Source organism: Rhinopithecus roxellana, chromosome 17 (assembly GCF_007565055.1).
Source record: "Rhinopithecus roxellana isolate Shanxi Qingling chromosome 17, ASM756505v1, whole genome shotgun sequence".
Classification (NCBI taxonomy): Eukaryota; Metazoa; Chordata; class Mammalia; order Primates; family Cercopithecidae; genus Rhinopithecus; species Rhinopithecus roxellana.
This window is the reverse complement of record NC_044565.1, coordinates 48,384,241-48,398,581: the sequence shown is the minus strand read 5'-3', so window position 1 is coordinate 48,398,581 and position 14,341 is coordinate 48,384,241. Positions and strand designations below refer to the sequence as shown.

The window sequence follows — 14,341 nt, the reverse complement described above, 5'->3', positions numbered from 1 at the left end:
ACTTCTCAAATTATGTATTCTCTGGTGCTGATGGCATGGCCTTTCTCCAGAATGCCAGGAGTGCAGTAATTCTCCCAGGGCTTGCCATGAGCTCCACACAATGTCCTTTCCATAACTCTGTGATGTATCATATATGCACGTAGTGCCTTCAAGTTCTGCCACACCACACCATAAATGCCACAGAGTACCAAACAGTTGTCCGGGCCGTATGGCACAAATGACAAGGTTACTTGCACCATCATCACCTGGACCTACTAAGAATGCTTTCCTTTCTGGGTCCCAATCAAAGATGACAGCCTTCCACATCACCCAGAAAATGGGTTCAAGCTGCGTTCCCAAGGGCCAACTATGCTTCCTCCAAAAGCTAAAGAGGCCCCTCAGCACTGTGCTGCTTCTTTAATGGGAGGAGGTATGAAATGCAATCTCTCTTTACTTTGGAGGTACTCCCCTGTTAAGTCCCTAAAAACTCCACCAATGTGGAAGCCCTCTAAGTCTTCACAGGGCTGACCTCCCAGCCTCGCTGTGCATGTGGCTTACCAAGACCTCCAACCCACTCGCCACTGCTTGCTCATCTGGTCCAATGAGCGTACCACATCGAAGTCGTGGGTAAAAATGGTAGTCTATGGAATGTCCAGACAGGGCAGGTGACTTTAGACTAAAAAACAACAGAAGTTAGCATGCTTAAAACATAACTGGGTAATTCTAAGCTCCTCAGAGACAACCGAAATTTGCCTCATTTAAAAACTAAAGATGCATTTAACAATATAAAACCAACAACTACAATACATGATTTAATCTCTACCATTATCAAAATATTATGATTTCATTTACTATATGAGGAGTCTGTTTTAGAAACAAAAAATAAACCATAAATAAGAACTTTTTTAAGCAACAAAACTGAGAGAGTTCACGTGGATCTGGAGTAGGACCATAAAAGTATTATTTGTCTGTTCCTATTCCGGGTTGATGCAAACTGCCTCCGATCCTCCTTTGTTCAAGGATGAAAACTAACAGTTCACCAAGTCAATAGCTTCCTTAGAGAGGCCAAAGACTCCGCTTAATCTTCTCTAGCAAAAGTGCCACGCTTGGCACAGCCACTGCAGGTGGAGATATGACTTGACTCACTGTATGGATATTTAGTGTCCCCCATCATGGCCCACCAGGTCTGTGTGCGGGGCAGCCTGGTGAATTAAATGAGGCTATGGCAAGGACCACAGCCCCTGAATCCTTTAAGTCTTTGAGGGTAACACTCATCTCTGACATTCCTGCCATCAGCACAAGATGTGGTCATGTCTGTGGTTTACAATCTCGTAGGGGAAGAGGCCTACCTCACTACAACATCTTTTCTTCTAGGCCAAGGAGTCAATGCACAGGTTCTGCCAATGAACCCGCCATTCACTCCTATTATACTAGAGAACCAGGGAAATGAAGAATGTGAGCTAGGCTTGAACCAAGATTCAATTTATTATGTGCCTTCCTGGTCTCCAGTCTAATAGGAGGGTTATGGTAGCATCTTGGGTCTCCAAATATCAATGTTAGTTTAATAGTCCTTGAAAAGCTAAGGCATTCCTCTTTCACCAGTGTGCATTTGCTTGAATAAATGTGCTAGATACCTTTAGGAGAGAACTGGGGGAATTATTGCTGAATGCACCTGCTGTAATGTGGTACCGTCCTTCCTGGGAGGAGTTCTGCTTCTCCTTCAGTCAACAGATTCTGGGGCTGAGAATTAGCTCCATTCAAGAAACTAGGCAAGAGATCCTGACTATTTTACCTCCTGGTAATCCACACTTGCTTTCTTATAGAAATTAAGCATTGCCCTTGTTGGATGCCCATCTATTTCCCTTCTAAAACAATGAGCCTGTTGAGGGCTCTCTGCAGGGCAGGAACCCCCTGGGTGCCCCACTGATCTTGCCTCTCATTGTGATCACGGCCTCTGCCTTGAATCCAATGATGAGCACCCACTTGGCCTTTGTAATCCCAGGATCCCATCATCCCTGTTGCTACCAGGAGCCAGTTCTCTGATTTCATCTGTCATCAGCTCTGGCACATAGAGCACAGCCATTCCTGAGCTGAGTGGCTTTGGGACCACTCTCACCAGTGCATTCCTTTGTACATGGGAAATCCTCCAGGTCATCTCGAGAAGATAGTCAGCGCTGTGGATACTAGCACATCCACTCCAGCATGCCCTCTTCTCTGAGCCATTTGGTCCCTCCCTCCACCATCTGCCTGAGTGTGGGTCACTGCTTTCTCTAGGCTTTTAAGCATCATCTGAATTGAGTCTTAGCATTCTCTCCAGGGAACTTGACCAAGATGCTTAATCCTGTGCCACCTAGAGTGCTCCCTCTCAATAAACTCAACCTTATTTTATTTTATATCTACACTCTGATCCAATCCCATGAATATATTCCCAGGTCCTCTGGGACATACTAGGTTGATCCCACAGCTGCTTCACTGGATATACCCTTTTGGCCAAGCCAGCCCAGCTCATCCCCAGTCGGGCTGTGCTGAGATTTGGTTCTTATTCTTCAGCTGGTTTTGCCAACAGGAAAGACAAGGGTAGATCCTGATGGGTCAAGCAATGTCTTATATGATACCTACCTCATTTGAGACCTCTGTATGATCTTCAAAAAAGGAGAGTCCTCCTTATTTTTTTTTTTAATTTTTTTTTACCGAGTCTCGTTCTGTTGCCCAGGCTGGAGTGCAATGGCACAATCTCAGCTCACTGCAAGCTCCGCCTCCCGGGTTCAAGCAGTCTACAATCTTCTACATGACATGAGAAGTAGGCTGTTTCTGCACGCCCAGGGAACTCAGGGACATGTAAGTGTTCAAGGTTCCCAACTGTTTAGGGCTCCCTAAGTGTCAGGGTCTCACCTCTTTCCCATTAGAGCCCTGTGCCTGAAGGACTGAGAACTTAACCTACTCAGGGTTCAGACTGGTCCTCCAGCCAACCTGCCTTCCAGCTGCAGATGATCGGGGTTTTCTTAAATGCTGCCAAGGAAGTGCTCTGGTTTCACAGTTTGCCTGAAACCCATGATGAGTCATCTGCACCTCTGCCTCTCTTCAACATTCAGTAGCCTCAGCCTCAGCCTCAGCCGCCCAAGCCCACAGGCCTTCTGGTTATCATTTCATCAGCTGGCCACCTGCTTCCTCTCCAATTTTTCATTAGGGTCTGCGACTCACAACCACGTCCAGTGTCAGCCGCCTGAAAGGCTTCCTAGAAACAGAGTCTGAGATGGAAATTGCATGCAGAGCACTGATCAGGGGATGTTCTTGGGAGATTCTCCTGTAAGGAAGTGAGAAAGACAGGATGCTGCAGAAGCTGAAGCTGGCAGCAATGAGGTTACACTCGGGGCCACCCCCAACCAGTCCTAAGTGGAGCTCTCGAGCTGGGACAGCCCATCAGAGTTGCCCAAGTTGAGGCAAGAGGGCTGGTTCTTTGTATTCCTTCCTCAGTCAGTTTCAGAACCTGGGGGACATGACCTGAAATGAGGCCATTCCCTGCAGCAGGAGGGGGCATCCAGTTCACGCTCTGCCACGGCCATCATCAACTGTCACTGCAGCAAGCAGGGAGGCCTGGGCAGAGCACCCCAGTGGTCACTGCAGCCGAAACAGGACTGCTTGTCTTTCTGCTCTCACACCCCTTACCTAGGGAAGAGCAGAGAAAGGGTTGCTTGAATGGGAGGAATAGCAAAGGGAACAAAGAAACCCCAATGAGGGGAAACCTCTCAGTGCACCAGCATCAAAGTGTGCTGAGAGGCACCCACTCCCTTCCCTGCACTCCTTAGATCTTGTTCACGGGTTGTTGTTGATGACGTTGTTGTTGTTTTTAATGTAAGAAATGGAATCTTGCTATGTTGACCAGACTGGTCTCAAATTCCTGGCCTCAAGCGATCCTCGCCCCTCAGCCTCCCAAAGCACTGTGATTATAGGCGTGAGCCACTGCATCCAACCTCATTCATCTTTTTGTACCACATTCTCTGCTCCACCACTCAAAAATATCTCAGGTGCTGTACTAGTGCCTTCCACATCCTGGACCCGCAATGCATAGCATGGTAGCACCAAAAGGTGTGAAATAAAGAAATGAAATTATTAAATGAGTCATTCATACCCATCACGGTTATTTATATGGTAATTTATATGGTCAGGCTTGACCGTCTCGGAGGGCCACTGTCATCACAAAGCAGAACAAGGCCCACCAGGACACCCTGACCTTGTGCAGAGAGCAGGCCCTCGGGCTTAGCACAACAACCCCCAAACACTGGCATGTTCCCAGCTGAGCCAACATGCACCAGACCCACCCAAACATGGCTACATTGGAGCCATCTAGAAACCGATTTGAACACTGCTTCTTGTGGTGAGGGACAGGAAACCAAGAGGACACGGGGGGCCGTGTCGAGGTTAACAGAGAGGGCTGCAAGCCCAGATCTCTGGTTTCTGTTCCTCTCCAGCGTTCGTCCCCTCCTACTGTTGTTAAAAATCAATTGTAAGATGCAGACAGCCAGTCCAGGCTGTCCAGAGGACAGGGCTGAGCCTCACTCCCTGCTCCATCCCCAGGGCCTAGCACAGAGCCTGGCACAGAGGCCATATCACAAGTCAGAAGGAAATCTTTCCTTTCTGCCAACCCTCGATCTTCCCAAAGAGGAGCCCTGTATCCCCTTGAGGGCAGGATGGGCGGGCGAGGCAGGGACGCAATAAAGACTAAGGTCGTACACCAGAGAGCTATCGACAAGCATTTGGAAAGCTGTGTGTCAACCAAGATAGTCATTGCAGTCTTATCTGTGTTATTAACAGTAAAAAAAAAAAAGGAAGGACAACTTACTCTAAGCCCCAGGGTGCCTTGTCATAGGAGGTTCTGGGGGTAGGTACACAGTTACTGTTTGTCCCATGAATAAAAGGGTGGGTGGAAATAGGCCAGGAGTTGGGGAACTTCACACGACAAATCCAAACTAATGATGGTGAGCCAAAACACAAAACTAACACGAAAGACCCCAAATTGTTACTGTATTTAGAAATAAGATGCAAATTATTGTAAAAAATTATCATCAGATTGCTACAAGGCAATTTTTAGGTTGCTGTAAAAGGCCTCTGGCCCAGGGGCCTAACAACCTCCTAAAAGAGGATATCAGGAAAAGCAGGTGGCTAAATAGGAGAAAATAAAGGAAAAGGAACTTGTCAGTCAAACTGCATCCTGCCTAGGAGGGACTCCACACACTCAGGGTACCTCAGACCCCAGGACTTCGGACTGAGATGGACTCGATGTCTCTGGCCAATGAGAACCAAAGTCCTTCACGCATCCTATTCTCTGAGACAAGAAAACGTAGGTATGCTTTAGGGGAAAAGCAAAAACAGACAAGGGCAGTGGGAGTTTTGATGAGCATAATCTTTACAAATCCTTGCTTTGGAATTCCAGCTTGGCCACCTACTAATTACATCATTTGGGCAAGTTTCTTAACCCCCTAGAACCTCAGTGTCCTCGTCTGTAAAATGACAGTTGTAAGAATGCTACCTACTTCATCACAGCGTAGTAAAGACTTACTAAGATAACTCCTGTTAAGTGCTGAGCACGCTGCTCTCCATGCAGTCTTGTTTTTGTGAGAGCGTCAATGTCGCCATTCACCTGCTGTGCAGTTTTGAACAGATGACGAATGCGTGTGTCCTCCAGGGGCTCCTTCTGCGATATCCCCTAGGCAGCCGGACATGACTCAGCAACACTGTGCCAGGGCCAGATCCCTGGCTAGACACCAAGGTGTGGGGCCCTCATCTCTGACCTGCCATTAAGCCACAGTGTGAAGCCTGAGCAAAGCCATTTCTCTAGGGACCTTGGTTTAGTTTGCTGGTAAAATACAAGTTTCACTCTAGGTGTTCTGTCAGCTATCTTCCAGGCTGTTTTGGAGCCAGTGCTTTCATACAAACACGGGCTCATGCTGCAGCAGGGATGGCCATGGACATCCTTAACTCTCCTAAGAGCCACCCAGGGCCTCTCAAGTCACCTCATCAGTTGTCCTCACAGGGAGCCACCCTCTGGGAGTATTTATATCCCTCTGCTTTGATTAAAGCTGATTAGTAAATTTACAATGTGTTTGAATTTCACTAGACTTACATTTCACAACAGAGAGCAAGGTTTAGTCAACACTTTCATTTGCTAAGGGCAACCATCCAGGCTTAATAAGGCTTTCCCTAAACAGACACCTTCTTTACAAACCTCTAGGAAGCCAAGTGTTAAACAAAAGTCTAACTTGAGACTTTTCTCTTGATTCCCTATTATGGGCATTTGCAGTTTGCTTTGCAATTCCATTAGTAAGTGCACACTTGCGCACGTGCCTGGAAATGTGCACACACGCACAATGGAGCAATGCCCCAGTGTGATGGTTCCTGATGGCCAAGAACAGCACGGGTATTTGCATGGGCAAAGACTTTAACAGCGTGAACAGGATTTTCTGAACAAGTCTGGGAATAAAATAGCTACCCACTGCCAGAGTAAATTACCAAAAAAGCAAAGGAGAAAAACAGTTCTTCCAAAGACAGTCATCTAACATCCTTACTCCCTGTACACAGATTACCAGGCTTCCCAGAAGTCAATCTTAGGCAAGATAAGGAACAATGGAAGGTACTTACAAGTTTAAAAAAATCAGATTTTTGCTTCTGGACTTCCATGCTATGATTGGCCTGAGAAAAAGAATTGTATCTCTATGGGCCTCAGTTTCCCCATATGTGAAATGAGAGTTTCAATTAAGCACTATCTCAGAGCCTTTCTACTTTCAAAATCATAGGAAATCTCTGCAACAGATTTTTTAACCCATCTGAGGCCTTGGGTCACTATGAGTAGCTGATAAACACGTGGGCCTTATCTCCAGAAATATAGACAAAGGCTCATAAACATGGAGAAGTTTACACAGAGTGAAAGAGGATTCAGAGAACCCCTGAAGCCTGTCCCGGAGGATTGGTTTAAAACTCTCAACTCTGGAGGAGATGTTGAAAGACAATTTCTCCAAAAGAGAGGCAGAAGATACAGTAGCTAGGGAAGTCTGGAAATCTGAAATTTTAATTTAGAAATAGATATCATGATTTTGTTGTGAGCTCTGAAAACTTGAGCCTTCAATGCTTCTAAGACAAAGATAAGATGTTAAAGCAGGTTCGTAACCATGGTCAGCTATGTAAGCGGTACATAAGGCCAGTTAACAGTGTGGAGTCAGGTTCTGAGAGATGAGGTGGCATGGGAATGTCTGGGGCTCTGGGTAATAAGTTGAGAATTTTCCCAGATGTTCTGTCCGTGTTCCAGAGAAGGTAGAAAGCTGGCTACCGACCAAATCCGATTCTGACATTCCTGTAAGATAGTGCCAAGCACTCAGATCTCATCAGTCCCGTGTCAGAGGCAGCAAGGCACCACATCATGGTTGGATAACCCCACATTCAATCCATTTTACTGAAAACAGCACAAATAAACTAAGAATCAGAGCACTCAATGACTCATATCAGAGGTATGAATTGAAAGTCAACACTTGTGTATAATCTAACTGAAGGAGAGTTTATAGCGCAGAATTCTCTCTGTTGAAAAGAAAAACTCCAAATGTGTGTGTGTGTATGTGTGCACACTCACCATTTTAGGCAGCACTGCTCCTTCTAAGAAAGTGAGAAAGAAGAAGAAAAAGCAACTCAAAACTTTTGTTTGATTTAGAAACAAAATTTAAGAATAATTGTCAAAGATATCGCTGGAATCATGATATTAAAAGAGTGATTCATTCTGGTATATTTCCAGAGACAGTGTTTACCAGGAACTCCCTACTCCCTCTGCATCCATCACTCAGCACGGTATGTTTGCCCTGGCTTCAATTCTCTTTTTCAAAGGAACATTTTGGAGTTTGCAGCTACCTATACCTCTCTGTTTAGTGATGATGCCACTCAGCACTGCCTGTCAATTTAATACATGGGAACCTTCATCCCTCACTAAACTGTAGTAATACACTTACATGCCAAGGCCCTACACTCCTTGTTGGTGTAGCTCCACAACACCTAGTATGATGATTGGCACATAGGTGTAGCCCCACAACACCTAGTGTGATGCTTGGCACATAGGTGATCATAAGTGTTGGTAAATTACATTAAAAGTTCGCTCTGGGCCAGGCGTGGTGGCTCACGCCTGTAATTCCAACCCTTTGGGAGGCGAATCACCTGAGGTCAGGAGTTCGAGACCAGCCTGGCCAACATGGCGAAACCCTGTCTCTACTAAAAGTACAAAAATTAGCTGGGTGTGATGGCGGGCACCTGTAATCCCAGCTACTCAGGAGGCCGAGGCAGGAAAATTGCTTGAACCCGGGAGGCAGAGGCTGTAGTGAGCCGAGATTGCGCCACTGTACTGCAGCCTGGTGACAGATGGCGACTCCGTCTCAAAAAAAAAAAAAAAAAAAAAAAAAAAAAAAACGTTCTCTCTAAGGCCACTGAACGTAAGGTAGTGTCAAAAACACTGGCTGCAAGACAAGGCACTGATCCTCACTTTACCACTCACTAGTTACTTTAACTTCGGAACTTCTTTTAACTTCCCCCAGCCTCAGCTTCCTTAATAAAATCAAGAGTTTGGATCAAGTGTGAAATCCAAGTCCAATTTGGTTTTATCTTCTATGTGGGATTGTTACCCAAGAACGTAGCTGCAGAAGCGACTCACCTGGGCTCCTGCCCATCCAAGTAATCGAAGTATAAAGACACAGGCCGCCCTTCAGGCTTACATCCTGGCTCTGCATCTTGGCGGTGTGTGAGTGGATGTATGGAGGCTGGCTTCCCTGTTTCCGAGTGGCTTCTGATTTACATGGAGCCTGAAACCTATTCCGGAGGCTATCTGCATTTTAAAGGCCTTTGAAAATGGTCTTATCTGAGGATTGCATTTGAAACTTGCACTAAAGGCCCACGTTGCCTTAGGAAGAACCTGCGCTCATCAAAGCCCACTGGTAGTGAAATGGCTTCCATCTGGGGAAGCCTTTAGAATCCATTACGTAATTGGAACACGGGCTCTGGGGGGCTCTGGGTGGAGAAGCAGCTCCACTTTCCTGAGCCCACTTGAATGTTGCCGACAAGTGAAAAGAAAGGTAGAAAGAAGGCAGAAGGTAGAAAGGAAAGGATGCGAGTGGTCAACTTCCAGAGGTCTATTCTCCCTCGTCCGAGTGATCCCAAATGATCTCCCAGAAGCCAAAGCAAGAAGCTTTGGTGGGAAATCAGTGCTTTTAGAGGCATTACGGTCATGGAAAGGCGGCCTGCAGACTCAGGGTGCATCTCCTGCCGACCTCAGGGCCCTGCTCTCTGGCTCTTCTGCCTCAGGGTGACTTCTCAGTTCTCTCTCCTCCTGGCAGGGTCTTCCCTGACCCCTCCTCTACCCCCCACATACCATGCCCTTCCCTGCCACAGGTCTGGCTCTCCTGAATGCCTGTCTTTTCTCCATTGCTGCGTTCACCTCATTGCAAGATGATGATCTGTGTACATTTCTGTCTCTCCCATTGAAATGAAGTTTCTCTGAGGCTAAAAGTTGGTGTCTGTACTTTCTGTAGTTAGCACACAGTTGGCACACAATACAAGTTCAACAAAAGACTAACTGAATGACTGAAGAAACGAATGAGCAAAACTGGGAAGGTGGGGATAACCCAGGAACACATTTATTCGATAAACTCTTACTGAAGGCCAACTCTGTTGCTAGACTGAGGGGACAGTGGGACTCACAGGGTGGCAGGAAGACAGGGATGTTCTCAAACTTTGCCCCCTCTCAAGAGGCAGGTACACTTCTAGGTACTTTCTGGAGTGCATTGCAATTCTGAGTTCTGTGTCCCTGTCTTTGGTCCCCGAGCTAACTGACCCAGCATGGAAACAAGGCAGCAAGTGCTGATGAGGGTCACTTCTGGTTACTTCTGGTCCTCCAGGACATGCTTTGGAAGCTCCTGTCTTGTAAATAATCAGCTTCCCCCGGGAAAGAGCTGAGAAGCTGACCAAGACTGGCGACCCAGGAGAAGGCAGCGGTGTTCTAAAAGGAAAGCTGCGATCTGTGTCAGGCCAGACCCTCTAGGACAGCCAACAGGATCCGGCATGCTCAGTGTGCAGAGGGAACAGGACATTGGCACAGCTGCAGCGATGGCCAGAGTATGAAGGAAGAAGCTGCAGCAGGAACCCAGGAGGTGGGGAGGCCCGGCTGGGGACTGAAGCCCTGGCCAGAGCCAGGGCAGGATGTCGGTGCCTGATCTGCTCTGTCTTGTTCCAGCCTCCTGGGACAACTTACCAGGTCTGAGGTCAGGCGTATTACAGTACAATGGGATAGAGTCTGAAGTTAGCACATCAGAGCCCTGACAATCCTTTCTTTCACCCTAACATCCAGGACACACGTAGTCTTGAGTATTTCACACAGTAAAGCATATGTGTCCACACATACATAGATTTTGAAACTGGACTGCTTGGGTTCAAATTCTGGCTCTGTCAATTACTAGCTATGAGACCTTGGGCAAATTACTTAACCTCTCTGTATCTCAGTTTCCTCACATGAAAACGGGATACTCACAGTATCTACCTAACAGAATTGTCAGGATTACAAGAGGTAACATATGCAAGTCACTTTGAATAAGCCCTGGCACATAGTCAGTGCTATGTATGTTGTTGCTATCATGATTGTTAATATTATTTATATATTAACATACAGTTATGCATGTATATGCACTCTGATTTTATAGTGCTGTATATTAAATGATGACAGGGAGAGAACAATCACCTGGTTAACATGGCTATGTTAGGAGAGGGGAACTTTTACTCCATCTGAAACCAAGTGGCAGAGGGCATGTGGTGGTGATGGGGTGGGGGTGGCTGGGTATGTATGCGTTCCCTGGATGGAAATTTATAACGAAATGGGTGGCAATCATTACCTGACAGGGCTAATAATTAAGAAAGGCAGATGTAGTTTAGAGCAGAAGGGCACAGGATCCCACTCCCGAGTCCTGCAGTAAAGTGCCTATGTGTGGCCTGGTCAAGCCGCCCACTGTGGCTGGGCCTGGGGTTCCTCCTTTAAAATACAAGGGTACTTAAACTAGAAGTGGCGTGGAGAACGACTAGCACCCCAGCTCAGCACCCTGGTGGCTTCTCACCATTTACTCCTCCGACTTCTCGGCAGCTCGGAGAGACAGGCAAGTGGACTGAGCAGCTTAACTTTATAGATGGCGGCAAAGGCTTGGCTCTCATGGGAGGGAGTGACCAGTCCTTGAACTCAGATCTCTTGACCTCTGGGGTCTAGAAAAATTACCAAGGCAAGCCTGCGGGAATGGGCCCCAGAGAAGGGGGCACCCCACAAGTAAACAGGAGAAGTGGGATGTCTTTCTAACTAACCCTCTTATCAACGTTCCGAGTATTTGCCCTCAAATGGTTAACCAAAGTGACACCCAAGGCAGAAGCGGGCCTGGAAAGATCTCTGATGCAGAGAGGCTTGTGTGGCGGGAGGGTGTGTGGGAGGAAGGGAGGAAGTGGCACTTTGGTGGCTTTGTGCAATTATTTTCCAAGACTAACAGGATGCTGTTGTCTTCAAACAAATCTGATGTCCTTGCGCCCTATTGCCCTTGATTTAGATCAGTTTCAAAGACAACTTCCCCCAAGGTGATCCGGACACGTGATGCTCCTTTTAAATTGTCCTTCAGAATGCCTTTGAAGTACTGGTCCTTGCTAGTGGGTACATTTTCCTTGGCCCAGCTAACTATCAAGTCGTTTTCAAAGTAGTTTCTTTCAAAAGTAGCCCCTTTGAAGTAGTTTCTCAGTAGACATTTTGGCATCAAGCTGTACAGACGTTTATGTAAAACATCACATCAGCCACCAGGCTGCTTCAGAGGCCAAAAGCTGCCCAAGGTTTATCATGATCTAAGTATCCTACCCAGTAAGTGAGAGAGGGCTGCCAAAAAGACAGAAGAGAGACAAAGGTCGAAAAGCAAAGCCATCTCATTCCCCTGCTCACTTGCCCACTCACTTCAAAGAGGCATAAGGAGCCCAAATCTGTACTACCTCTGTTCTAGAAATGAATGAGGCACAGATCTTGCCATCAAGAAGAACCCTGCAGAATGAAAGGAAAGGCTGACACCAGCCATAGTGATGAGAGGGAAGCGCAGGACAGGTTAAGTGGCTCCGGAGGGCAGAGAGGCTGTTGGCTGTGGCTAGAGGAGGCTTCTGGGATGGATCTGGAAGGATAAATGGGGTTCCTCCATGTGCTCTATCTCTAGAATGCAGTGGCTTATCCAGAGGTGTGCTCAGTTGAAAAAAATAAAACTTGATTTTCAATGTTTGCCAATTTCCTTATTGTAAACACTCCCACTTAAGAATAGCAAATTTTAAGTTACCAGTGGAGACCAACATGACTTCACTGAATGCAGAGTTGGGAAGAGACAGGCAGTGGCCACCGTGGTATAGTGTGCCACCCTACAGACAGGAAGGGCATAGATACCTTCAGGAAAACAGATCATAGCAAAATAATTAGGAAGTGATGAATCTGAGTATTTATCACCTTTGCTTTTGCTACCATTTGTTTTGTTGTAAATTTTTTTAATTTAATGTTTAATAATGGCTGTGTTGAATAACCAGCTCCCCAGTTTCCTCAAAGTGTAACAATTAGCTCTCAATGAACTGACACAAGCCAGCTCGCACACTCCGGGCTACTTCTTCACTCACCTCTACAGCTGTGGTTTGAGCTACCATCGCATCTGCAGGAATGCGGCTCTATCCTTCTGCTCGGTCTCCCTGCCTCAAAAGCAGTGGCTACTCCTCCCATTGTACCCCGCTTCCAACCCATTCTCCACAGGGTAGCTGCAGAAATCTTTCTAAAAGGCAAGTGTGACCCTGCCATCCCCCTGATTGAACCCTCTGATGGTTCTCGGTGTGTTTTCATTCTCCCTGTGGCGTGGACCCCTGCCCATGCCCTGAGTCCTCCCAGCCCCACCTCCTGCTCTCTACATTCACAGGACCCCAGGACTCCCCTGCCCCAGATGTCTGGAAGCCCCTTCTCTCGTTCTTTATGACAGCAGGCTCCTGCCTGTCCTTTCAGATCTTCACTTAGATTTGACTTCCCCTGGGAGATTTTCGCTGGTCCCCGAGATCAGAGGCGGTGCCTCCTCTGTGTGCTGGTGGGGTCCTGGGCTCTAGTTACAGAAGCACCTGTCAGCTGGATGTTGGTGAGATGGTTTTATGGCACCTGGCTGAGCGCGAGGCCTGATGCAGACGGTCCGGGTGTGACCCCTGGCTCTGCCACTCACTGGCTTTGTGTCCTTGGAAAAGCCACGTCACACCCCTAAGCCTCTTTCTTTCCCTGTAGAATGAGGATAACAGCAGCCTCTCCTTCCTCCCTCGGAGGGTTATTTGGAGCCCTGAATGATTTCATGTGGATTGAGTGCCTTGAACATGGGTGTATGGTCAGTGCTAAATGCGAGTTAACTAATACAGGCTTTGTCCCCTGTGTTTGCCTCACACCTGATCCCCATGCTGGTGGAGGCTGTTTCCATCTTTTGTCTGTGGTTTCCATAAGTGCAGCCAGTGTTGAACAGCCAGTAGAGGCTCAGGCACTGCTGAAATGGAAAATCCAGAGAATGAGTGGCCCACGGAAGGCAGAAGACATGGGCCCGCCTGCTGAGAGAGAGCAGGTGAGGAGGCCAGAAACTTAGTCCTCACAGTTCTGGAGGTTGGAAGTCCAAGGTCAAAGTCCAGCAGGGTTGGTTTCTGGTGACGGCCACCTGCTGGCTACGTCTCCAAATGGCCAGAAGTGTGCACACAAACTGAGAGGCAGGGAGCGCTCTGCTGTCTCTTCTTGTAAAGACACACATATGATTAAGTCAAGGCCCCACCCTTATGACTCATTTAACCTTAATTACTTCCTTAGAGGCCCCATCTCCAAATACAGCCACAGAGGAGGTTAGGGCTTTAGCATAGGAATTGCAGAGACACAAACATTCAGTCCATAGCAACCTCTTGCCCTAGCCCCCCCTGGCTCTGTACACAGAAAGAACAACACTGTCCTCCCCGCATTCTCTGGTGTGGAGAGGTGAAAGGGGAAAATCGTCTCCTCAGCACTCCACCTAAGCCACGGCTGCTAATGACCAGCTAAGGGTGTCCATTGCTTCTGGAGCCTGAGAATTTGTTTTTTTTTTTTTTTTTTTTTTTTTTTTTTTTTTTTTTTTTTTTTTGAAACAAGGGACCTTATTAGCTGTTAACTGCTGAGATGAGAAATTATGGTCAGACCATTCAGGTGCTCAGCCTTTCAGCTGAAGTCCCCTCCCAGGGGCCTGCCTCTGCCTCTGCATACTCAGAATTTTCCAGCCAGTTCAGTTTCTGTCAAGTAATTATTTACAAATTA

At 47.2% G+C, this 14,341-nt stretch overlaps 1 protein-coding gene across 1 annotated transcript in view; it reads right to left on the bottom strand.

Moving 5' to 3' along the window:
* Window positions 1-14,341, bottom strand: part of LOC104659052 (putative uncharacterized protein encoded by LINC00299) — a 47,985-nt gene that overhangs the window by 22,303 nt on the left and 11,341 nt on the right. Inside the window, 2 exon segments of the mRNA XM_030920519.1 lie at window positions 538-655; window positions 13,433-13,558. Of these exon segments, the coding sequence (XP_030776379.1) occupies window positions 538-655; window positions 13,433-13,558 (244 nt within the window).